This window comes from Crocuta crocuta, unplaced genomic scaffold (genome assembly GCF_008692635.1).
Source record: "Crocuta crocuta isolate KB4526 unplaced genomic scaffold, BGI_CrCroc_1.0 scaffold196, whole genome shotgun sequence".
NCBI lineage: Eukaryota > Metazoa > Chordata > Mammalia > Carnivora > Hyaenidae > Crocuta > Crocuta crocuta.
The window spans coordinates 2,733,756-2,761,754 of NW_027531026.1; the positions used below are offsets into that span (position 1 = coordinate 2,733,756).

Genomic DNA, 27,999 nt, shown 5'->3' on the forward strand with positions numbered 1-27,999 from the left:
TATCTGACAGGGTTCTGCCTATTTTTATCAATTCTGTTTTGACTTTACTTAATAGAGTCCAAATTTTTACCTCTCCCTACCTTTTCTGTAGTTTTAAAATCTGTATAGTGAAGATCTTATCTCTAAAGAATTTCATAACCTCATTATGCAAGATAGAGTTACACATATATGTAACAATTTATAAAAATTTATAAAATTTTGTTTGAATGTGATCACAAAATAAACCAAAGATTTCAGTGTCCGAGGGCTGAATATATGTATGTGTGGGTGTGAAAGAGTAAAAAATGAAAATTTTGCCTAAATTTACACTTTTAGGAAGAAGCAAAGAAAATAACATGTTTATGAGCAGATGTGCCCAGCATGTGCTAATGGATATATACATACATGGAATAAGTTAATTCCTACAAAAAGACCAAAAAGGAGATTTATTATCACTCTTTTACTGCTTAGAAAGCTGAGATTTTATGGAGATTTAGAAACTTGCCCCACAGCATGGAGTTTATGAAAGTTGTGGAAAGCAGGTTTGGCAGAGTCTAAAACTTGTCTTCCCCTTTTCTTATACCATGCTGTCTTACAATGAAAAGGCTGGATTTTAGATTATAGAACTGAAAGTGTGCAGGTAGAGATTTTATAATTGGAAGTACTGTATCCAGAATCCTTACCATTTATGTGGTTATTGAAAAAACAGACTTCATTAGGAACTTCTAAATTTATAGACTTTGATTTATTCTTCAGTTTAATCTGGAGAAGATTATATAGTTTATATATACCTCCTGAAGTCCCCAGAATTTGTTCCTTTAACACACTATATATGACAATTAGTCCTTAGCCAGAGAAATACATGCACATCTTATCAGAGCAAAATGAAATCATATGCATATTTCTTCTTTTTGAAACATTTTTAAAGTTTCTTTAGTGTGTGTGTGTGTGTGTGTGTGTGTGTGTGTGTGTGTATGTATGTATGTATGAGAGAGAGAGAGAGAAAGAGAGAGAGAGAGAGAGCAGATAAGGGGCAGAGAGGCAGAAAGAAAGAATCCCAAGCAGGCTCTGGGCTGTCATTGCAGAGCCCCATGTGGGGATCCATCTCACGAACTGTGAGATCATGGCCTGAGGTGGAATCCAGAGTGTTTAACCGACTCAGCCACCCGGATGCTCCTGTATGCAGTATTTCAAAAACAACTTGTTTTATAATATAATCCTAGATGTTTACAGAATGATGTATATGGTTTAAAAATATAATGAAAGGTTTTAGGCTTTGTGGCATGCACACATAGACATAATGTTACTTATAAAAATTAAGTATCTTGGCATTTCCACTTTTTATAACTAAATTGCTTCTATCTAGAGAGTTATATTTTCCACTAAATTTTTCTCAAGAATTGTCACTTGTTATTCTACTGCTTGAGGCCATGCAGTATCTTTCTCATACCTATTGTATTGCATCTAATTCCACACCAAATATTTAAGCACTTGATTTGTCTGTTTCCTTTTTCTCCATTTACCTAGCCATCTTTGTTAAAACTCCTTCTGAATATTCTATTCACATCAAGCTAATATTTTTCATGCCCTTGCTCATTTCTTCTTGTGGATCTTTGAATAATCGGTCTTTTGAAAGATTTGCCAATATCCTCTTCATCAATTCATATCCATCTTTCTGAACTTCATTTGTATGAACCTAAAAATGACCACTTAACATTCACCTCTCCTAAATTTTTAAAAATTAATTAATTAACATTTTTTATAAAGTTTAGTTATTTATTTGTGTGTATGTGTATGAGGGAGAGGTGAGAGACAGAGAGAGACAGAGGTGGGAGGTGGGGGGAGAGAGAGAGAGGCAGAGAGACAGTGAGAGAGAGAATCCCAAGCAGGCTCTGCACTGTTAGCGTGAAGCCTAATGTGGGACTTGAACTCACTAACTGTGAAATCATGGCCTGAGCCGACTATTAACCAATGAGTCACCCAGGTGCTGCCCCTTGACTTTTTTTTGTGACTGTTTTTTAAAGCTTATTTATTTTTTTAGAGAGAGAGAGTGAGAACGAGCATGCACATGAGCATGGAAGGGACAGACAGGGAGAGAGAGAGAGAGAGAGAGAGAGAATACCAAGCAGGCTACATGCTGTCAGCGTAGAGCCCACCATGGGGCCTGACCTCATGAACAAACCATGAAATGATGACCTGAGCTGAAACCAAGAGTCAGACACTTAACTGACTGAGCTATCCAGATGCCCCACTACTGACTTTTTAAGTTTTACTCCCTAGAGGCTATTACTTGATTACAAGTATCAGGGTATCATCATTGTCATCGTCGTCATCATCATCATCATCCATCATCATCCATCATCACCATCATCACCATCATCACCAAGAACCTTACTATGCACCAGACCCTGTTCTGAGCATTTTATAAATGTTCAACTAATTTAATTTTCATAATAACTACGTATTAGGTGCTATTATTAACCTCATTTACAAATGATGATGTAAGAAACAGAGAGCCTAAGTAACTTGTCTGGAAACATACAACCAAGAAGCAGGGGAGATGGGATAAAAACTCATGCAGTCTCGTTCCAGACTGATATTCTCACTATGCTATGCTGCCTCCCACAAATATCTTATAGTACCTCTTACGTTGTTCTGTCTATTTGATTCACATGTGTATTTCCTATATTAGCTAGACTGTTAAGTTTTATGATGTCACTGACTGTATCTTTCAAACTTCTATCTCTCCTAGCATCATTATGAAGTTCTGTACATCCTAGAAATCTAATAACTATTGCTAGAATAAAACTATCCATAGATAAAAGTGGAAGTAAATTTGTAAAGTATACATACTGGCAGGCCACTTTTGAATTGGAAGGTAAAAATGGAATCAAACTCTTGCATGCTTTAATTAATAATTCACAAAATAAATCTAATGTCATTTGCTACTGCTAATGAAATGGCCATATTCATTTCTTTGTAACTGCAGCTAATAGTTTTTAGCTGTCATTATAAACATTTGATGTTATATGAAAATAAACATACCTTCTCTTGTTTAAGCCAATCTGCTTGCATTATTTTAACTTCTATTATAAATAATACTGTAAACATTTCAAATCCCCAATGATTAGGAGGTAGTCAAATCGATATTAGCTACATAATACATAAAGGATGGATGCAAATTTTATAGCAAAGAAATTAATTATTAATTTATATCTGTTTACTGTAACAAAAATTCTTTGTCAGCTTTTTCTGAAGTTTAACAATGTTTTAGCCAAAATCAATAAATTATATATGAAAATAACTATTTGATGTTAAAATGCTGCTAAAACAATTATATTACTTAATGTTTATGAATGCTATACAATCTGTTATATGTAGTGACCCAGGCACTATTCTCTGTATACGATAGGCTAGCATAATTATTACATCTCATATCACTATTTTATCTAGCAATATTAAGATGATTTTTTTTAGCAATGAAAACCAGCAAATATTTTCCATATTACAAAGGTTTTGCTGAAGAGACAGAAATGAATATACCAGAGGTAATTATTTCCAAAACTGAATTTATCCTGCATAGCACAAATGACTCAACAATGAAAATTTTGTTCAGAAAGTGTGCATGTAAAAGGCTTTGTCCCTGGAATGTAGCTCTAAGTGGTTCACTATCTAGGTTGAAAATGTCTATGCAGGGTTGTATGTCCTATTTTTTCCATGCCTGCAGTAAAGATACAATATGGGAATTCAGCTTGGTAATTACTAATACACCACACAGACACAATTACACCCTGTATGCTGCATGAAGGAATCACTTGTGGTCTGCATCTATTACAAAGAGCAGTAGGGGGCCACCATGCAAGACGACAAAATGCTTTACAAGACGGAAGGAGACCAGAAGAGTCGATGTACACAGATACAAGGACCTTGATTCTTCTAGCCATGATTTAAGGCTCTTTCCATCAATTATAGTCCTTTGTCTCAAGAGTCTTATCACCAGCATCATTACAGGAACTGAACATAACAATGCTCAGTCCCGTATAACCCCATGAACTGTGCTGACATTTCCACACCCTGTTGCTATGTTTGACCTGATTATTCAGATTACTTAAGCAAAACAAAATGGAAAAAAAAGGCGTTACTATTGCAAAATGGGCCTATCTTTCTTTATGACTTACTCAAAATTCCATTTCTCTGAACTTCAGGCCATCTTACTCTTGAAATGTTATGTTTCAAAGTAGTTTCTACTCCAATTAAAAAATTAAAAAGAAAACCTGCCTGAGTGAAAATTATAATTGTGGGAAAGAGACTAAATACGAGTGTATCAAGGGAATATACACTTAAGAGAATTTTGTATCTAATGGAGTTAAACTAAGTCAGCTGTTCTCTTTAGCTACAGTGAGTCACAGGAATAACTTTCTGCAACACTTTAACGTTCTGAGTTTAACTGCAAGCAGCAAGCAGTTTTTTTTTTTTGTAACAGTTTTCTCCTAATCATTACATGATGTACATTATTTTACAATACTTTCATTTAAGATGCTCTTTTAAAATATCTCTTACAATTATGAATTTTTAAGACCTTAGGAAAGTTAGTTATGGCAGTTTGTCAGGTCCTGTGAAACAAAGCCTTGTCTTTCAGAAAATGTTTACAACCTATGAGGAAAAAAAATGTATCCTGGGGCTAGAATGTTTATTGGCACCTAGAAGTCTGAAGAGAGAGTCAAGCCTGTGGTTTTTTGAGGGCACTTTATCATCGCCCGCATTCTCAAAGGTTTCTCTGAATGAATAGAACTGGATTACTCAGCCTTCTATTCCACGCCTATTCCTCTCCATTTTCCTTGGCACGACTGAGAGCCAGGCTATTTTTAGTTAGGCAGTATTCTATTTTTAGACAACTACCAGTTAGAAGACATTTGTTAGGAAAAAATTTAAACACACACACACACACACACACACACACACACACACACACAAAGGGAGGAGGGAAAGAAGCTTCCCTTCACATATTGTAAAGCAGCCTTCAACCTGTAACTCCAGGCATTTCAGCTGCTTTCAATCTTGGAAAAATAAAGAAAAATTCAGAGTTCAGGGTTTTAAAAATAAACCTACCCTCTGGCAAGCAGACCAAAATACAACAAGCTGTTACTATGTGAAACAGTGACTACAAAAACAAAGAACATTCTCCAATGATTAAACTGGGAGAAGAGAAAAGTTGTAGAACAATTAGGTTATAAGAATGTTACACAGGCATGTAACAATTTTCCAACCTCTTAGCCAGCTGTATCATGTTTTCTAATCCAGAGAGATGAGGGGAAACTTCACTGTAAAGTTACACCATGGATGTGGGATGTAACCCTAAGGTTTCCATTCTTAGCACGAGAGAACCTTTTATCAAACTTAAAGGCAATTATACTTACTGCATTTTTCTAACATTTGTATTCTACAGACTTTCTTGAAAAATTATAACCACATGTTTACAGAGAAACCATATTTTAAAAAAATCCAATGCCAACCAGAAACCAGAATCAAGGCTGCTACATGTATACATATATACAGAAATGTGTGTACATGATATATATATGTATGCATTTATATGTCTATACACCATTATTTATTAGTCTTGCTTTTATTTTAAATGGGAATAAATGACTTGCAGATTGGCTTAGCCTATCAACTTTTTAACTTATCATTCAAAGTCATGCTTCCATCTATAACCATTATTAGATGTTTGCAGGTGCTTGCAGTCACAATTACTTCTTTTGCCTCAGATATGCCACTGCACTCTAAGTCTTATGCTGTGGACCATTGGGTAGGACTGTCACAGATGCGTCACCAACAACTAGCACAATGTTTGGCATTTGGTCTTCATGTTCATCAACATCTGTAGAATGAAACAACTCCTGTGTATGTTTCATTTACACTGGACTATCAGCCCTGGAGGGAGGTGGACACGTTATCATCATTGTCCCACTCACCTTGCACAGAGAGAGTATTTCACAAATGCTTGGGGGAACTCNTAAGAATTTGCTTTCTTCTCTCTCCTTTGGTTAAACAACTTTTATTACCTAAACTTTCCCCTTGATGTTGAAAATAAAACACCTTATATAACTTAACAGTTTACACTGGACTCTGACATCTTTTATAGCCTGTAATCATCGCAACAGCCTGTGAGGAAGGCTGGGTCAGTATCTGACTCAGAGCAGGAACCTGAAGCCAAGATGGTTAAATAACTTGCCCCAGGTTAGAGAGCTGGTGTGTGATGTTGCTATGACTAGAACTTAATTTCTCTCCAAATCTGTGGGGCTTTGAAGTTCTATTTCCTGAATGTAAAAATTTAAGTGCGAACTCTCGTGATAATGGTTCAACAACATATCCTGGGAAAATCACTCTGCAGCTTCTCCCACCCCTCAACATGGTATTGAATTCATCCAGTCATGAAGATTGGATGAAGACAGAATTCTCACATTTCCAGTGAGGAAAAATCAGAAACCGTGTGCACGTGTGCTCTTTCCTTCCTCATAAGAACATCCAGAATTGACCTACCCGGTTTCTGTTTCCCTGGGACTCTTCTTTTCTATCCCTTCCTCCACTTTCTCTTCTTCCTCAAGGCAATTCCACCCTTGGTGTTTCCTCTATTCTCTCACTTCACCCCACCAAATCACATTTATTTTAACAAATATTCTACTCCTGGAAGGAAACACTGAGTGGCTCAGCTTTCCTGATGTGGTTTCTGTGCCCTGACCCGGACCCTGACACTCAATGCGCATGAAGTAGATGTCTGCTTAGGAGCAAAAGACAACATGGCCGCGTGCATCCTCTCCAGCTGAGAAGCCCTTTGTTAGGCGTATCCATCAACTGTCCTGGCTGGTTACTTCATGAACAAGAGCATTGGATTTGCCAGTTTCACTACGTACATCAGTGCTGCCCAATAAAAGTTTTCTAGGGTGATGAATTTTTCTCTACTGGTCTCGACCAACAGGGGATTCACGAGTCACATGTGGTGACCAAGTACCTGCAATGTGGCCAGTGAGACTAGGAGCTCATTTCAATTTTATTTTATTTAACTTAAATTCAAATAGCCACACAGAGCTAGGGTCTACTTTATTGATTAATGCACATCTTTATCATTCATTCTGAAATCTGGTTCTATTTTCCAAAGAGAATTCACATGACAGAAATTACTGAGTTTGTTAGGCCACAGACACTAAACCTAACACATACTTACAAATGCATATAGTAACTTTGAAAGGAGTTTGGTGTTTGGAACCACAGAGAGTGGTTGTTTTTTTTACTAGTAGCTCATTCTCAGGGTAACTCTGACCTTAGTTTTTCCTCTCTGAAACAGTTTTCTCAAGGTCACAGTGATGGCATTTGTTTATGACTAAGGAGTCATTTGCATGCAATCCTGAAAAATAAATTATCTAATTCAGAAATTCTAGAATAAGAGGTACTACCATTAATTCATGTATCAGTTTATTTTGTAATTATGTTTTCTTAGATGTGAAGGAAAAAACCCCAAATACAATTGTACAGTTTACTGTTTACACTGTTTCTCATCTTAAAATAGTAGCTCTAAATAGTTACTGAGTTTATTTACTAAAACATAAAGATAAGAGATTTAATTGATATGAAGAGGCTTTCAGAATCTAATTAACCTCCCAGCTAGTCATTAACTCTATGACCTTTAGAAATAATTGACAGGAAATTTTTTTTTTCCCTTATTCAGAAACTTCCATTGGGTGGCTAAATTTCAGGGTAACAGAGAATACACTAAATGCCGTTGAGACATGACTGGATAATATGCAAAACAGCTATTAGTAAAATGAGATAAATTTCCAATAATATAATCCACTCACCCTATCTGTTGTGCACATACACAGCACTTGCCTAATTCCAGTCCTTTTAGTGACCAAGTCTGCAGTCTTCTCCCTGAATGTACTATGAATTATTTGACCAGGAATATCAGGAGGAAAGCATAGTCTCCACCTCTTTCTGCACTCTGGCACATGTGCCTAACCAATCACATCACACGTGCCTGCCAAGTCTCCTTCGGACTCATAATCTTCTTCAACACGTGCTAAAGGCAGCCACTGCCAACTGACAGGCACTCACAAGGCCAGAGACCAGGTCAGGAGATGCAGTGTTCATGACAGACAAGGGCACTCACCGTGCTGAGTAGTCACAGGCCTTTTACATCATACTTCTGCAAATGTAACACACTTGCTTTCAAGAATTAGTTTTACCAAATATTACTTTTAAAAAATCTACCTTATGGTATGATTCCAGACCTCAGTAAAGCTGCAAAGAAGAAGTGTTTAAAAATACACTTTTGGGGCGTCTGGATGGCTTTGTTGGTTAAGCGTCTGACTCTTGAATTCAGCTCAGGTCATAATTTCACGGTCATGAGACCAAGCCCTGCATCAGGCTCTGCACTGAGCCTGGAGTCTGCTTGGGATTCTCTCTCTTTCTCTCTCTCTCTCTCAATAAACAAACAAATAAATAAACATTTAAAAAAAAATCTACTTTCAAACTCCATGCTGGGGAAAACAGATATTTGGAAAGGGATGTCTTGATCTTTGGTACTCAAAGTTTAGTCCACAGGCTAGTACATCAGCAGCACCTGGGAACTGGTCACAAACATAGTCTTGGGCTCTGCCCCATACCAGTGAGTCCAAATCAGCCTTTCAGCAAGAGCCCCAGTGATTCAGACTGGACTAGACTCTGAAATCTGGTTCTATTATTATCCAAAGAGAATTCACATGACAGAAATGACTGAGTTTGAGACCCACTGATCCCTCTTGTCACATCCTGGCCAAAGTACCAACAGGTTGCTTCTCTCTTCCCTAGGAAATCAACATTTATTGGTCTTTTAACTTTCCACCATTATTACTACAGGTAATATTTCTATGTGGTATGCTGTGTCTATTTTTTTCTTACACAGCAACAACTTTATGTTCACTTGAAAGATTATCACTTTTATTATTATTAGAACATATCTGACTTCAACAAAGAAAACTTGATAAAGTTTAATTTTATTTATACTATAGTGATCATCAGTAAGTTCTTTTATAAATATGTATGTATATACACATAAACATATATACATAAATGTTTGTATGTGTGTATATATATGCATATATATAATATTTGTTGAATGTCTACAATGTGCCATTCATTGAGATGGCAGTTGGAGTTAGAGCTATAAATAAAACATCATTACGTCTTTCAGGGAAGGGAAACAGATTTATAATAACTTTTTAAAAATTCAGTGAGGTAACTGAAATAATAAATATCATTTGATTAAAAGATTTATCATCTTTTATTTTACTCTAGGCAGGACTCTGGAATTGTTCCTAAAACTTCTTTTGAATATTCCACACTGCTATTCAGTAACCAGTCCTGCAAGCATAGTAAAGATGTTCTACTCTTTGGTATCTGACTTGATACTTTAAAGCCGAACAATGCTACCTCCACTGAGGTGTTATCAATGGCTACAATGGTTCAAATATGCTATTCAACGTCAAGTTCCATATGCCATGAAATCTGTAAATATCATTAAGAAGTGACTATAATAATACAGGCTAAATATTTTCCCCTTTCACTTTCAGATACTGGCGGGGGGGAATAAAACATGAAGACTTGGGTTTGTTCTGGGTCGGGAATGATCATGTAAAATGATGATAATGATAAAGTGGTGGTAATTAATAATGACAAAGCAGTCACATTAGTGAGAAAAAGGCTGTATTTTGAAATCTCTTGTCTTTTCTATTATTAAATAATTTTCTGTCGACTCTGTGTTAGTACTACTGCCTACAGCCATTAGAGCTGTGTAGTAACAGATGAGAGGAAATTCTGTTTTATTGCCTTGTGCATATAACTTTAGTAATCTGACATGCACTTTATTCGTTCAACAATGACCTTCTTAATAAATGAGATGTGAAGCATCTTTTCATGTTTACAAAACACAGGTAAATTAAGCAAAAGCATTATTTTTGAAGAGAAATAAATCTTCAAATTCGATATATAAAAATTCACTGTGGTATTTATGACAAATATGAATACATTTTTAGTACCATTTTAGTATTTATGACAAATATGAATACATTTTTAGTACCATGGTACATTTTAGTACCATTTAGTACCAAAGTCTTTTAGACTTTGGGGAATAAATACAAGTGTGATTTATAGGGATTAGTAAGTCTTTTAAAGATACATAAACAAAAATGAACAATATAATTTAGCAGAAATTTGCAAAACCTTTTTTTCACAAAATTATTTTTCCTCTTTTCTTTGGAAGCCTTAACACTGAAAGTTTAAATCTTTATGGAGTATTCTAATTCTTTCTTCATTGTTCAGTACTATCTGAAAAGCAATTATATACTTGGTTTAACAGAAGACCGGGCAGAATTACAGAGCTAAACATAGTAAGAACTATTTTAATTATATTTTATCGTAACCTAAGAAGAATTTTTAATGTTCTTCAAGAATATTATTTTTCTAAGTTCCTTCATAAAGAAAAAACCATGCTTTTCTGAAGAAACAAAATTACTAATTATAAAGTTAAATACTGGTTCATGTTGCTTCAAGTAAATTTAAAATAGTAACAAGAAAGATCTACCCCTTTTCCGTTCACAAGCTTTGCACTTAAAAAAAAACAGCACACATTGCCTTGCTCCCTGTCATTCTGGACAACTTGCAAGTGCTTTCTGACCAGGTAGTAAGTTTACTGATTGACTCTGTGGTTATTGGTTTAGGGGTAAAATATGTTTTCAGTTTTAGGCTGAATGTTTGGTTCCAAACTGATGTCTCTCATGGTGAACATTTATGCTCTGGATTCTAAAATCTCACAGTTCCACGATTCTTTACTTTTGAAATGCACTCCTCAAACTATACTGAAGAACTAAACTTGGTGTAAACGTGAGAACACAATTAGATTAAATGCCTCCATTTTCATATTGCAACCTAGACCAGTGCTGCAGGGAACTTTCCGTGATGGTCAGTGCATTTTACATCTTCCGGGTCCCATTCAGCAGTCACTAGCTGCGTGTGGCTACTGAGCCCCTGAAATGTGGCTAGTGCCAGTGGGGAACCGAAATGAACATCTTACCTAATTTTAATTCATTTAAATGTGAATAGTCATAGGGGGCTTAGGAGGCTCAACTGGTTAAGCGTCTGACTCCTAATTTCAGCTCAGATCATGATCTCAAGATTCATGAGATTGAGCCCCATGGCAGGCTCTGTGCTGACAGCATGGAGCCTGCTTGGGATTCTCTCTATATATTCTTCTGCCCCTTCCCTGCTCATGCGTACTTCCCAAAAATAAATAAATAAATAAATAAATAAATAAATAAATAAAAAGTGACTAGTCACATGTGGCCAGTGGTTACTGTATTAGTACCGATTTGGATTATTTTAGTTTCTTGATTGTGCTTTGATAAAATTAACCAAATTTAACGAAATGTTTCACTGGAGCTATGAAAACATTTTTTCATATCCTTTAAGTGAGTAACATTATGCTATGTGATAATCATCTGGATATATCTTGTTATAACTGTCTCCCCCCTGTTTATTTATTCTACAAATATATTCTGAGGGCCAAATATTCTGTAGGTAAACAAGAGAGATAGGATAGTTCTTGTAAACAACATATGCACAGTCCCTTCCCTCCAGGAGTTTAAAACCCAGTGTGGAACAGGTAATTGGATAACATGGTGCTTTGATGGAGAAAATACAATTTTAACTCTGATATAGAGAAAACACAAGGATGGCTTTCCAAAAGCATAAATTTGGACCTGAGTGGAACGAAGGATAAATAAAGACCAAGAAAAGGCCTAGTGAGGAGTGTTAAAGACAAAACAAATCAGGTTTGGAGAAGCTGAGGAATATAAACATGTTTCGATGGCTCGAATACAGGATGGCAGTGGTGAGGGGAGGGAAACAGCAAAGGGGGCTGGCTGGGGAGGAACACATACACAGGGGCCAGATCATGCATGGCCTTGTGAGCACTCTTGAAGACCAAGAGTCCGTGAGGACCTTGTTTATGTACGTATCTCTAGGCATTCCACGGCACATATGACATGGTAAGAATTCAACCAATCTTTGTTCAGTGAATGCATGAAAAAAAAAATACAACAAACGACCAAACAAAGAGAATGTGCTTTTACTTTTTTTTTTTAAATTTATTTCTGAGAGAGCAAGACAGAGTGAGCAGGGGAGGGGCAGAGAGAGAGAGATACAGAATCTGAAGCAGGCTCCAGGCTCCAAGCTAGCTGTCAGCACAGAGCCCAATGAGGGGCTCGAACCCATGAACTGTGAGATCATGACCTGAGCTGAAGTCAGAAACTCAACCAACTGAGCCACCCAGGTGCCCCGAATGTGCTTCTACTCTTAAGTACCTATGATGGATATTAAGGAGTGTTCTTATTGTCATGAGCACTGGGTGTTATACGCACTAAACTCCATTGCTGAAACTAATATTATACTATAGTATACTAACTGGAATTGTAATTAATTCATTACATTTATTTACTATTTTTTTAAACTAACTGGAATTTAAATAATTTGAAGCAAACAAACAGAAGCCTATGGAAAGAGCCACATGCTACCTCATTGCAAAAAATAAAAATAATAAAAAAGAAAAAGTACCCCTGTATAATAGACATCTATAAAGTATGCGTAAAAATAACTTTATATATCTATATATTTTTTTAAATGTTTTTTTTATTTATTTCTAGGAGAGAGAGAGAGAGACAGCGTAAGCAGGGGAGGGCCAGAGAGAGAGGGAGTCACAGACTGAAACAGGCTCCAGGCTCTGAGCTGGCAGCCAGCACAGAGCCCGACGCGGGGCTCGAACCCACGAACCGTGAGATCATGACCTAAGCGAAAGTCGGACGCTTAACCGACTAAGCCACCCAGGTGCCCCGTATATATCTATATTTTGTAAGTGTAAAATTGGAACCTATTTAATTAATCATGTAAGCTCAAGTAAAAAAAAATTTTCATACTTTATACCTATTCCCGAATTTGATCATATAGTTTGTAAAAAAAAAAGTCCAATTCCACTATTTTGCTGCATTTGTTTTGCAACAAAAATTGGACTCATGAATTTTTACCATACTATGTAAAGGTAGTTAGTTTATTGATAACCTCCAGGAGCATTGTGAAACAATAAAGTTTGTAAGCTGTGTTAAACATCTTTCCAGTCCTAATTCAGCCCTTAATTATTACTGCCCAAGGAAATATTTTGGTGGAACAACTGTTCTTAGAAGTCTTTAAATCCAAACAAGATTCAGATAACAAAAATAAAATTTTATGTAAATATTATCTCTAAATCTACTGTTTCTTTCTCTCTTACACACACACACAATCTTGCTCCCTTTGTGTATCTAAAAAAAAAAAAAAGGCAATAATGCTCCTCTGAGTCAGTTGTGAATCATATGTTTCTTCTACAGGAGTTAAGTCCATCTTTTGGATTTCCTAGGGAGCAGCATAGGGCACCATGTTCCATTCCCCTTCCACAGTTAGTCACCTGACTATTGTCCCAGACTGGATGAGCAGCTCAGAAGAATCACTGAATCACTGAAGGGTGACACATTCCCTCCTGTCCAGGTGCTAAGTGACACTCTCATATGGGTTTGTGGTTAGAAAACATGTACTGGATACGGAGGTAACCTGTCTGGGACTTCTGTCACTCCAAAGGGCACCTGCAATGGTCTGGTGACCAATGACCTGTTTGAATGAGTTTTGCTAAACTGTTTAGCTTAGATCTTCCTTTCAGTAGCTTGTATTACATTAATGAGGTTATTGCTCCTTTGCCCTCCAATTGTTCCCACACTGATTTTTCTGTATGTTCTACATTCTTAACAAGAATGTCTGTCTTCTGCTGTTTCAGAATCCCTTGTACAGTGCACACTGTAAACTGAAACATGTTAAATCACTGCTAACAGAAGGATGGCCTGTAAGCATGTCCCTGTGGAACTTGCATTCTTCAGGTCATCTTGAAGTACTCAACACCACATCTTCTTCCAGGAATAGAGCCCAACGTCACCTGGGAGGGTAGGAAGGCAGCTAAGACAACCAGGAATCGAGCTAAGACAGTTGGAAGAGATGAAGGGGACAGTTCCTTAATATTATCAGAATCCCTACTGAATTTTAATGACCTCATAAGCTAGTATTTTGAGTAAATATCCAGTATACTTGTCAATAGTTAAATAAAATGCACTTTCTTCAAAGGAAGCACTTTTGATACAATAACTGTTTTTGTTGTTTTAAACCAATGGATTACAAATTTAACACATTTACTAAATCTGGCATATTTATATATTGTATCTAAACAGATATTCAAGCTGCATTATAATATAACAATAAGAAAACCTATCTCAGTCTGTCTATTAAGTCTTTGTAAGTCTTTGTGCCATTGTAACTGTAGGGCTAATTACCAAGCAAAGACATGATAATTATGGAGAGCTTTTTTGCTAAAAGAAGGAATCTTTTCCAGCACCCACGCACTGCACAATTTCTTATGACCCTGTAACACTATTCTGGTATGGGCCAAAATTTGTATTTTGGTCTAAATGCTGGGAATCATATTATTTCCGTCTTGGTGCCAATCTTTTTTTCTTGTGAGTAAACTGGTTTTGGAGGGTTAAGGGAGAGGGGTAATAGACCAAATGGGAAATATAAAACTAATGACCCTTCATGAAACATATTATGCTCCTCATTAAACTTACTCAGTTAAATGTATTCCATTAAATTAAAATAAATAGGATTTAAAATTTTACCCAGGAGTAGTAAACTACCTTAACTATCAACTTTGTGTTAGATTCATTCTAAGAATGGATTCCTCACGTCCCTGATGTGTCCCAGGTTCTGAACTTCCAACATAATTTATGTCTTAGTGCTGCAGAGGTTTTCAGACTTGGTGGGTACAAGAATTACTTGTTACACTGGTTATAAATGCAGCTCTTCATCCAGATTCTCTCTCCTCCACTGAGTATTTCAAGCATAGTGATTTCAATGAGCTGTACTTTCAAAAATACTCTATCTGAGGGTAATGTAAATTTTATCAAGCTTACTTCTTCTTCCATTATCTGTTATTACTAACCAGGAAAAGCCAAATAGGTGAAGAATGTGTGATTCAGGTTGTTGAGCAGGACTGACTTATAACATATTCTCTTCATTCAAAGAATCAAGCCATCCCTAGTTTTGGACTAGGAGCCCCAGAATGGTCTTTTTTGAGTGATTCGGGCTTTAATTTATTGATATTAAATGCAAGATAATGGAGCTACTGCTTCACTGTCTTTTAAAAGTATTTCTTTTTTTAAGTTTATTTATTTTGGGTGGGAGGGGAGAAGGAGAAGGAGAGAGAGAATCCCAAGCAGGCTCTGTACTGTCAGCATGGAGCCCGATGTGGGGCTTGAACTCAAGAACCGTGAGATCATGATCTGAGTCAAAATCAAGAGTCGGACGCTTAACAGACTGGGCCAACCAGGTGCCCCTAAAAGAATGGCTTTTGAAAGAACTATACTGCAAAGGATGAGAAAATTTTAGAGAAGTAGCTAACTTGTCACATAGCAAGATCGTGCAAGTCAAGGATTCAAATGCCAGCCCTCTGATTTCCAACCCACTATTCTTCTCGTCGTCTTTAAAGATGTCTGGGTCATGGGGCACCTGGATGGCTCAGTTAGGCATCTGATTTCTGTTCAGGTTGTGATCTTGTGTTTCAGGAGTTCAAGCTCCATGACAGTGTTTGTGCTGACAGCTCAGGGCCTAGAGCATGCTTCAGACTCTGAGTCTCCTCTCTCTCTGCTCCCTCCCTACTCATGCTGTGTCTACCTTTCTAAAAAATAAATAAACATTAAAAAAAAGAAGTCTGGCTCAGATACCCATCTATCCAAGAATATGGAAGTCTTAAGAGTGTGAAGTTCTCAGTCACCATTAAATCATCCTGACTAATGCTCTCAGAAGATGAATTTTCTAGATTTTTAAACTCCTTTAAGAAAGCAAATGTTAAAAGTCAACAAACTTTTCAACTATTTTACTATGTTTCTATTGCATTTCACAGCATGTTAAGGACTGGAGCAATTTAGATCTAAAGAGAAATTCCAACTCAACTCTGTGTTATCCTGAAATATCTGTTATAATGGTTTTGGTAATGAGATAAGGAGTCTTGAGTATAGAGTTGTTTTGTGTTTGGGACTTATGTTAAATGTGTGTGAATACACATGCACAAACACACACACAAAAGCACCTATGAGATTTGACAATTAACTAGTTCCCTGTTCATATTAATGTTTATGTATTTTCATAGTTACATGTTTACATGGATAAAATACTATCTCAAATAATAGTAGGTAAGTTTTATAAATGACCTTAAATTTTAAAATCAAGGCAAGCACACAATTAATATTATGTTAATGAGAAACTAAAGTGACATTCAGTAAGGCAAATCTGCAAGTATTTTAAACATATACCACATGAAGTCTACTTATTCACTTTTGCTTCTCTGAAATTATTTGCTTGACATTATTAGGCAAAACATTTAAAAAATCAATCAGCTCAATGCTTTTAAAGAGCTTCCAAATAAAGGCAAAGAAACAAGAATCAGTCTCAGGCTATTATAACAGGTAAAGAGAAGATGAAAGTGAAGAGGTTGATTAATTTGGTTAATTAGTGCTAGGCTTTTTCATAATATAGAACAGTCCAAGTAATGGCAAGAATAACTTGTACTCTGGCAAACTGACTCTGAATACATACTTTTGAAACATTTATTAATTTTCTCTTAATTATGGAAAAGCAATCACAATCACAGTCTAGGAAACCATGGGGAGACAGGTGAGGAAAATAGACAGATGGGGACAGTCCTCATTATACATCCGTCTTTTTTTGGTATAGTATTCAGTGCTTATGAAGGGTATTATAAGGCGACTTAAATAGGATTCATGCAGGAAGTGTTTAAAACTATATGGTAATGCTACTTACACTAATGATCAAAAACATTTTTGAGTTTTAGTGTGATGGTTATTTACTCTGGTTTTAAATCTGACTTTGATAAAACACCAAGCTAACATTTAGAAATTCATTTCATCAGGTTTCTGATTCCTTGGATATGAACAGTGAACACTAAATCATATAACTGGGGAAAAACATTTCTAGCAGAATAACTGTCTTTATCCTTTCAGTAAGAATGCATTAGGAAGAATGAATTGGAAAGAAGAGACAAAGTTAAAAGCTGAAGTGTAAGGCTGGGGTGAGTTCATTTTTTTCTTTTGACTATGTTGTGAATCTAGTCTATACCTAAAAGAAGTTATCAAAAGTAATCTAAATCCCTCTGTTGGCCACAGTTCCCAAGTCTGGTGTCCTGACACGGCCATGGGCAATGATGACTCAATGGAGGATGAGGTCAATTTACTGACACTGGTGCCTGATTTCTAGTAGGGACCATATTTACACTGTCCCTATCACCATACCATTCTAACTTCCGTTTTGTGTGGATAGATAGGGTGGATTAACGTTGGGATGATAACTGTGCAGACATCTGTGGAGATACAAACGTTTTAGGAAAAGGAAGGGGTGTGCGCGTGTGCCCAAGGGTGAGAGGTTTAAGCACCACACGGCTCCGCCATTGTTGGGGGTTCACCAACTATGCATGCGCTCTCACCTCCACGATGTCTGAGTTTGTCCGGCTCTCGTGCGGCTCGTTGTACTCCGTGTACTTGAGCAGCACCTTGTCCATGTCGGTGCTGGCATACTGGAACAGCTTGTTGGTGCTGTTGAAGATGATCAGCGCGATCTCACAGTCACAGAGCACGCTCAGCTCGTACGCCTTCTTCATCAACCCAAATTTCCTCTTTGTAAATGTCACCTGGAAAATAGAAAGTAGGCAGGTTTTTTTTTTTTTAAGGAAAAGAAAATGCATAGGTTTTTTGTTTTTTTAACAGTACTTCTTTTCCTTTGTGAAACAAAGTGTGTCATTGTCAGAGCCCTTGGGCACTAACACATTTGGAAAGAAAGCAAATAAATCTAAAACTAATTTCTGCTTAGAATTTGAAAAGTGTGATTTCTAGCTTGTTGCTGAATGTGAACTGTAAATGCCAGATTTAATGTAGGGCATTTTAATGAAAGTGACCAGAGAACTATTCATGTTTTTTGGAGCAATTTAAGATTTAAAAAAATTAATTTCAGCATGGTTAACATCATTCCCAATTATAAGTTTGGAGCTTATTTTTGACCACGTAAAGACTGAACATAGCATTTTAGATGTGTGTTCAGAAATTCTTTGTGTGTGTGTGTTCATAAATTCTTAAAATTGTTCAGTTTCTTGCCATTTAATTGAAAACACTCGAAAGGATAGGGCTGTGCTTTCAGACATTATTGTATTCTGTTTTCTAGAACTACAGCAGAAAGTTGGGAAGTACGTTAGCCATAATACTGTTAGGGTTCTGTTTTCAATCTTTTGTGTATCTTTCTTCCTCTCTCAGGCCAGAAACTATATTATCTTTGCCTTTTTCTTCTTTTAATCTAAGCTATTACCAAGTCCCATAATTCCTTCCTTAGAAATGTTTCTCAGGTTCACACTTTCTTGTCTATTTCCCAGGCGGCTCTATCATTCCTGTCCTTATCAGTTTCCTGTCCTAGATGATCTCCTTGTCTGAAATCATTCCTTCTTCAATTCATCCCCAGTCTACAAAACCTCACTCTACAATGCCTTTCTCCTGATGTGCTGTCGACAACAGCTCCCTTTCTCTGACTTCAAATATCTCTTACGTGGCAGGGCTACCAAATGCAAATAAAAATTTCAGTATTCCGAATTTCATGCCTCTCTTGATTAAACTCCAGTCTGCCCACCAAAAACCATGGACATTCTTAATTGTAAGCCTTTATATGGTCCAGCATTTCTCAGCAAGTCTTCTGTGGAATACAGTTTCTGTAAAATACTCCATAATACAAAGAGTTCAGAGGCCCAATACACTTGAGAAATGAAGCACATTGATATATTAAAGGCTGAAAATATCTTTTAAACTATTTAACCTGCTGCCCAAACCTACTGCTAACAGAATGTTTGTTTCTTTCTTTGCTTATTTATTTATTTACAGGAGCACTTATTATTATTTTTCAAAGGTAGGTTTTTGAGGTATATGCTCCAGGAAACGCTAACTTAATTTAGCTGATTTTTTTTTATTTTTCTAGTATGTATGTGTGTATGTATGTGTGTGTGTATGTATATATGTACGTATGTATGTGTGTATGTATGTATGTATGTGTGTATGTATGTATGCTCCATGCCTACTGTGGTGCCCAACATGGAGCTGGGACTCATGGCCCTGAGATCAAAGCCTGAGCTGAGATGGAGATTTGAACACTTAACTGACTGAGTCGCCCAGAAATATCTAATTTAGCTGATTTTTAAAGGGACCATTTAAGTTTTTTTCTAGCTTTCTAATCCAACCCATCTTGCAGAGGCCAGCTGAGTTTTATCTAATACCTATTTGTGTGTAATTCTCAAACTTAGATTCTTGATCCTCATCTTTTTTTTTTTTCCATCTCCAGACACCCAATGGATCTCCTCCAGTCTTATGTCTATCTGAATGTCACAGTAATCTCTCAAACCTCCAAAGCTTAAACTCATTATCTTCATCCTCAAGTCTGCTCCCCTTTCTGGATTGGCCATCTCACAATAAGCTCAGTCACCCAAACTAGAGACCTCAGAGTGAACTTTGAATCCAACTCCATCCCACACACCTAAATAAATGTGTTGACAGGAACTGTGGGTGAACAGACAGAAAACCTGACCTCCTGGTCTCCTCAATCCTCTAACTTTGTTAGCACTAAGTGTTTTACCTATCACCCTTTATGTTTTCTTAATAGCATTTACCCCATTTTATAATTTGTATACTTTTGTGTGTGATCATTTGTTTAATGTCTGTCTCCTTCTCTACAGTGCTTGTTCCACAAGGCCATGTGCCATTTGTATTTTGCTGCTGTATGCTCAGTGCTTAGAACAGCAGGCACATATGGGCACATGGTAAAAATCTATAGTATAACAACATAACAGGGAAAAGTATTATGTGAAGATTTTAGAAATAGCAAATTGATGGATGCTGTCTAAAATTATGTGATAGCTTTTCCCATAAAATATTTTTAGCAACTCATAAGCAGAATTTTAAAAAGATAAATCTATACTTAATAATGATTATATTATTTCATTGCATTTGCATTAAAGGCAGCATGGTAGAAAGGGGAGAACATGGGGTTTGGATTCAGAGGGCCCCGGATTTGAATGCAGCGTCTGATTTTCTAGTCATGAGAAATTCTCTTAATTTCTTTCAGTTGGATTTTTCTCTGGGTTTGATTTTTCATCTGTAAAACAGAGAGAACGCCTACTCTTAACAGTTGCTGTGAGGACTGTATAAAATAAACATATGTACAGTATTAAGCATAGCGCTTAATACTAAGTTCAAAAAACCTAGTTCTAATTCCTCACCTGGTTGATTTACAGAAGAAGACTTACAAAATATATCTATGTTGGTGACCTGAAGAGTCTACTGAATAAGGCTATTTGAGGATCTTATTATTCCTAATACAAAGATAAAGCTGAACTATGGAATCCCCACTGATCATTCTTTGGAAAATATGGTGTTTATCAGTACACATAAGCCAGTCAGTATCTATTCTGGTATGTTACTTACATTTCAATTTGGGAGAATTTTTCTTTGTAATAATTGCTAATGTCTCACCTTTTGTTTTATGTTTATTGACTGTCTTTCTAAAGTGCTTCTAATAAAATATAGGTAGTCTTTTATTTTCATATCTAATTATCATGAAACTCTAGAAACTTTTATTCTAGTACATTCCAGATGAGTCATGATTTATTTTAATAATGAGGTAAATAACGACTATTTTTTTGAGGGGCACCTGGGCGGCTCAGTCCATTAAGCATTGTTGGACTTTTGATTTTGGCTCAGGTCATGATCTCATGGTTTGTGAGTTCAAGGTCTGCAATGGGCTCTGCACTGACAGTGTGGGGCCTGCTTGGGATTCTCTCTCTCCCTCCCTCTCTCTCTGACCCTTTCTCACTCTCTCTCTCTCTCTCTCAAAAAAAAAAAAAGACTGGCTCTCTTTGGAATGGATAAAGAATCATAATAATTAATTACATAGACCTAATACAAAATGTCTTGTAACATTTAGATGAAATTCAGTTATGCAAATGTACTTGCACATTGGTATTTTATTTAGTGAACCAGTGTACGGAGTAGGTTCAATGCAGAAGGCACTGGCCCAAAATACTTTCATATATCTAAACCACTTTTAATCAGACTTTCATAACCACAAACTGTAGGTGGAATGTCTCAATACAGTATGGTTTCTGTTGTACTCAAACCTCAGAATTTAGCACGTTACAACACTCACCATCAAAGTATGTTTCAGCACAGAAATATCATTAAAGCTACTATTTGGGTTTACTTTTAGATACTCCTCAACTTTTGTGTCACCAAATAAGCTACTGGATAATGCATGCTTATTTAATAATACCTGTCAAAAAAGTCAGTGCATATAGCTTCTATTCATTAAAACTGCAAACTGAAATGGTGCTGACTGTATTAAAGCATTTAAGAGAATATCTTCAAAATCTACTCTTAATTGCTCTAAATTTAATTCTGTATTATGTTCATGTTCTTCATAGCATACTCAAAATGTATTTTATAATGCTTTTTCTCATTGTGCATAGTTAGATAAAACTGTTTTTTAAGTACTAAGCTTTCTAAAGAGACCTGGGATATTACTCTTCGTTTAAATATGCCACTCAATGACAAAGATTGCAATTCAGAGCTTTTATACTTAAATATAATAATGTATTGTAATGATTACATTTTCATAACGTGACAATAATTTGTAACGGGGACAAGTCCATTTCTATTTAAATAACATATTTTTAACCTTAGGTGAGATGGAAAACTGTTTTTATAGTGGTTAGGCAAAGAGATGTTCTTTTCCAGTGTTTTACATCAATCAAGGTGCACTGACAAGAGAATAAAGCCAGTATTGTTTGGTGGACACTGTAACTTGGCATTTAGTTTTCAGAATTAAAGAGACTTAATATGTAATATATGCATGGAAAGCAAAATTAGTCTGTAAACAATTACTATTTTATGTTTTCTTCTTTACTTCTTGCAATAGCCCCAAACATAATGATGATGTTGCAGTAAGAGGTTTCAGTATTAAGTTCTATAGTAACTTCGAGTTTTAAATCCTAGCATATGGGCAAGCATTACACATTTTATATTTATAATTACTTTAGAACTTACTAGGTATGAATCAGGAAGTGAAATTAGAATTTGAAATTGAGAAAGTCACATTCATTAAACCTACAGTTCCATACAACTCAGTTGTAAAGAAATTTGGTAAATCTATTCACAGAAACAAAAATAATTCAAGCAATTTTGGATGAGCATTTTCTATATGCCAGAAGCTAAGCAATATTTATTGACCATTCTCCATGTCAGATATTTGTGCTAAGTGCTGGGGCTTCTATTACGTATATATCTTCCTGAAGAGTTCGTATCTCTTCCTCATGGTGGGAGAAAAATAGTCATTTACTTCATTAATGCTTAAAAGCAATTTTCTTTACTTGAAACAAAATGCATCACTTAGTTAATAGCATTATATTTTCAGTCACACATAATGATTTGAAATTTTCATCTAGAGTTGGGTGAATTCAGTTTTTGTTTTCTGACCACCCTTTTCTCTAGACCGAACAAGAAAAATTACGGTAAATGTTAACTCAATCAAGATGAATATGAAATGAAGCCTACCATATTGGTTATTTCTTATCTTGTTCTCAGTGAAAGATGACTGTGGCATTATGCCCCTCCCCATTTCCATCTGGATGTTGGCACGCTCCCATCAAGCTGCAAGGCTTCAATCAGTGTAAACGCCAATTTCTTCTACGAAGCTTTCATTGTTACATTCAGATAGAACTCATTCCTCCCTTATTATGGTCCTCTAGAACTTTTTATAAACCTTTACTATGAGACTATTCTAATATTATAGAGTTCGTTATTTAAGAGTCTGCCTCTCCTGTCGGCTTTTGAGTTCCCCAAAGACCCCGTCTTGGGCTTCATACAAACTAACCAGTGGACACTCAAAGAACATTCGCTGAGCTGGTGGATTATGGAATGGAAATAAATAGTCTATTTTAAAGTCTGAATGTTTGGTGTGTGACCAAATTTGATGAAAAAAGATGAGATTCTAAAGAAATGGTGGCATGAAGTAAAAAATCCTCTCCCTTTTTTGTAGAAATAATTTTTATTTTACAGCTTTTGAGCTAAATTATCATTTGCAAAGATTAAACTCATTTAGATTTTTAGAAAGTAATTCAACAGTATATGCTACAGGGGTTTTATTGTTTTGTTTGCTCCCTTTCAAATTAACCGTTTCAAGGTTTCAACACTTAAGGTTTTAGGGGGAGAAACCAATTTTCAATTATGTTGGTTTTTTATAAAGCTTGAGTTATATAATATTTCAATAAAAGTTTGCTCCCAAGAGAAAAATAAAGTCTAAACATCTCAATATAATTTTCTGCTAAAAGTAGATACCTTTTTTTAACTTGGATTTTTGACAATTTAACTTCTCAAAAATAAGAGATTTAGGGTTTATGTACTTGTTTTACTAAAAAGTTCACCGGTGATAGGAATCTTGAGACAAAGAATTACACCATTTTGGAATCTATAACAGAGAAGCTACAGAGTGTCTGGAGAGAAATACATGTGTACATACGTTCTAGATTTCACGAAAAAAAAATATCCAAAAGTTCAAAGAAAAATGGTCTTTATTCCTTGCCTAGATGACTCATCATGAAAGATGGAAAAGTATGGAGATAAAAATTTAATTTTATAGTCACAAGACACAGAGATAAAGGAAGAGGATCTGCAAAATGCATTCTTTGAGCAAAAATTTATTGAACTTTCTAATGAATTAAGATTTTCAAAAAACACGTATTTGGCAAAGTGTTCAATGAAGTCCTCATCAGGGTATTATAGAACTGAGACTGGCTGGTGGTAATTTTTATCATTGGTTTAGATCAAGATATGGAAGACATGCTTATCAGATCTGCATATTAAAATAAATCTGGTAAAATGTCTGTCCATGGCTCCCTCTACAGACTAGAAAAGTGGTCACAAACAATACAATGAAACAGGTACTTTTAGAGTCTTTGTTCATATTAAAAAAAAAAAAAACCAACTCTATAAGCTCACATTGGAGGAAAATTAATGTGGTGGCTGATTTGGGGAAAAAGGATCTAAAGTTGTAGTGTTCCAGAGTGGGAATTAATTATTCTAATGATCTTTTTGTTAGTCAGTACTAATTAATCTTTGGCACTGTATTCAGTTCTGAGAATTACATTTTACGATGACACTGACAAAATCAGAGTGTCTGTAGGATGGCAAATAGGTTGATGTAAGAGCTACAGATAATTTTGCATTAGAAATCATTGAGGGAATCTGGAATGTTTAATCCAGAGAAATACAGTTAAAGTGATACGTTGAACAGTTTCCAAGATCTGAAAACCTCTGGCCATGTAAAGAGGCAGATGAGTTTTTCTGTTTTACTCTACATATTAGAAAGTATTGCTGAAAAACTCTTAAAAGAGGTTCAAAATAGGAGAACATCTAGTGCGGAGAACTGTAAAAGAGCGGACTTAGTCTCACAAAGTCGGAAGCAGTTCCTTCCTGAGGATGTTTGAGTAGAGCTGCATATCAAGGAAGGTGTAGAAGGTATTCCTGAATTAAGCAGGAAGCTGGACTAGAGCCTTTAAAATATTTATTTCAGATTTTAGATGTTCAGATTCGATGCCAAGGTAGCACACACTTCTAGGTCAAGGGGAAGATTTGAGTGAATGGTAATATGGTTCAAAACAAGAATCTATTTCTGCAATTTCATTCTATAAAATGCCTTATGTTTTGGTTTCTTAATCTCATCAATATATTATCATAATCATCTCTAATTTCCATATTCCAAGAAATAAAACAGGGTCACTTTCTTTTTATAGTTAGTTGAGATACAAAGACTGTAAGGAATTTGATTTACAATATTGTATTACGGACAATGTTGAAAATGCACAGAAAAATAACTGTCCAGATTTATAAAACTGAAAATTCACATTATTAAGATATTTTTAAAGAAGCAAAATATATGCGTCATTACTGGGGCAGTGTGGTATAGAAGCAAAAACATGGGAATTGAAAATCAAGTCTGATCTCTGCCATTTATGAGCTGTGTGCTCTTGGGTAAGCGGTTTAACTTATCTGAACCCTGGTTTCTTCAACTGTAAAGTGGAGGTTATAACAGACATCTTACAGAGTCATGAGAGTTCACCAAGGGCCATAATAAAAGTGAGTGACTTGTTCTGTGAAACACTATATAAGGCAGGTAGTATTTTTTTCTCTGATGCATCAGGCTCAGTTATTTCTTGTTACATCCTGTAAAAGATTGCTGTTCTAGAACCTGCCAACTTGTGTCAGCATTATTATGTCTAGGCTAGAGTTTCTTTCTCAACTAGACCTTGAACTTTCCTTGGAAGCTCAGAACATCTCTTTTCCAATCTTGTGACCTGAAGCCCCAGAACAATACTTTGCTAAATATTTGTTGAATGAATGGGAAAGATAGATGAATGGAGGAATTACATGTTTTTTTCAATCCAAAATGAATGGCTAAAAATAAATTTCAGTGCATGCTCAAACTATGCTAATAGGAAATTTGCCACCGAGAAGAAAATTTCACATAGTTCTTTTTCTTTTTTATCATATTAACTTATGGGGAAAATATCCTATTGGTAAAACTAAATAGGAGAAAAATGGGAGTGGGTCAAATTTTGTGTATGGGTTTGTTGGTGAAATTATCATATTTCTTATCATTGCTTTTTGATAACAGTTGACTTCATTTGGTGACTTCTTTTCCAAGTTCAAAGATTATAATAAGTTATCTCACTACCATTTGACAGTATCTCTTTGAAGTTATCATATGGCATAGCTCATGGTCCCCATTTCTCATATGGTACTTTTGTAAACGAAGACGTAAAGTGTAACAAAACTAGTCCCTGGATGAGCTAGAAATAGAACCCTTTCCACACAAAGTTCATCCTTCTTTCCTCTAGTTGTTTTTCCCCCTTCTAGCTCGCTATGCATTTCAGGGGCTGACGTTCGGCACAGTATGAATCCCATCAACTGTTCACTGAGCAGTGTACAGGCACATTAAGAATTGTCAGCAATTCTGATGAGTACAAGTAGAATAGTACATAACCTATTAATTCATGTAAGGATAGCTTTCTAGGTTAAAGTAAAAAAGAATAATAATAAAATTGAGAAGAAGTTGGCTTCAACGTTCTCTCAATAAACCAAAGCTCCTTTTGTGTGGGCGCTATGGCCAATTCTGCCCTCCAGACCTCCAGCCTTTCCCACTAAGCCCAGTGAGAACCACATGCATGCGCCAGTGGGCACACACTAGTTCTATATTTATGGATGTTTATTTAAATTTCACAAAATGAGAAACATTTTGGTTGGTAGCAAATACAGGTCTGTTTACAGCCCAGAATAAAAAAGGTAGGACTCTGATTTACACACAGGCAATGTAAATATCAAGTTCTAAAAACAGAGGACAAGTCTTGTATCATTTCTTACAGGGTAGGGGTATTAGTTTGACTACTGTGTAATGGAAGGGGCATTAAATAATGAGTCTCCATGCCACATGTGAGCCTGCTCCGTCACCTTTCCAATCCGGGCCCTGTTCAACTAAAGTCACCTTAGGAGAACTTTCCTGCCATATTAACTGAGAGTCCTCGTATCGTACAGGAGTTCCGAAAAATTGAAATTAAACACCTTTGGAAACAACAGCTGCTCACATCTCTGAGAATAACTGAGTCCTAAACTCTAGAACCTCCAATATATTACTAAGGAAAGCAACAATAATTTTATCGATGGGTCCCTAATACTTCTTTCCACCACTCAGAATAATGTCAGCTGAATCTTAAATGAACTGCTCAATGAGTGGAGAACTTTTTATTCAGTTCTTTAATTCATAAAGTGATACTAGTTTCTTTGTTTTACCATGTATTTGGGATTAATATACCCAACTAATTCTACTTTCAAAGTTTTGAGGTTTTACCTTTTTGTCGTTGCTGTTCTCCAACTAGTCATGATAAATATTATCCTCATCCTATGAAAATATTTTAGATTTAGATCCGTTCTTCCTCACTCCCAGCATAATTTCTCAGTTTCCTTCTGGTTAAGGAAATGGAGTGGCTAATGAAGGACAAGATGGACAGTTCACAGATACAATGCACTCTCTAATCCAGAGCCACGAAGTCTTCCTATGTGTTTAATGGGTTAGGGATGGAGTCAAGAGTCTGCAACGACAATCTCTAATTGAAAAAAAGGGAAATGCCCTCTTAAATGCTCTTTTTCTTCCCCTGGCTTGTTCTGACAGTAAGTAATGGTACAACTGTTCTAAACTATTCCTCTTCAATTTTATTTTGTTTAATTCAGTCTGTCATTAGAAAGGCTTGCGAGCTTTAGGCTTGATGATTACTCTCGGTGGGAGGAAGTAATGCCACTGCAGACTTGTGTTCTAGACAAGCGCTCCTTTATACAATGACGGGGCCTGCCATCGTAAATGAAAGGCTCTTTAAAGAACAGTGAGGGACTCTTTTAAGCAGACTGCTACCATGTGCTTGTAACCCTCCAGCATAACTTGCAAGGATGAGACAGCAGTGTGTTCTGCTGCAAAGAGGACTATTGTCCTCATTAGCCTCCAGCAAATTGAGCCGTGCTTCACTGCAGTTAGCAGGATTTCCAAAGCGTTTTCAAGGAGTAATTCCTAAAATTCTGAACAAAATAAAAGGATGAAAATAGGGGGCTGAGAGTGTGGAATTTAGAACTCTACCAACCCCTCACCCTAAGTCAACCCCCAAGCCCCAAAATAAAACTATAAATTTTGTGGACTGTGCACTGTTTTGAGGAAAAATAA

The 27,999-nt window shown here is 36.1% G+C and overlaps 1 protein-coding gene across 8 annotated transcripts in view; it reads right to left on the reverse strand.

Annotated features, from left to right (window-relative positions):
- The window catches only part of MEF2C (myocyte enhancer factor 2C), a 151,061-nt gene that overhangs the window by 59,924 nt on the left and 63,138 nt on the right, over positions 1-27,999 (reverse strand). For all 8 annotated transcript variants that reach the window (XM_077770977.1, XM_077770974.1, XM_077770976.1 and 5 more), the window contains exon 3: positions 17,639-17,842. In XM_077770977.1, coding sequence (XP_077627103.1) covers positions 17,639-17,842 — 204 coding nt within the window. The remainder of the gene's footprint in view (positions 1-17,638; positions 17,843-27,999) is intronic.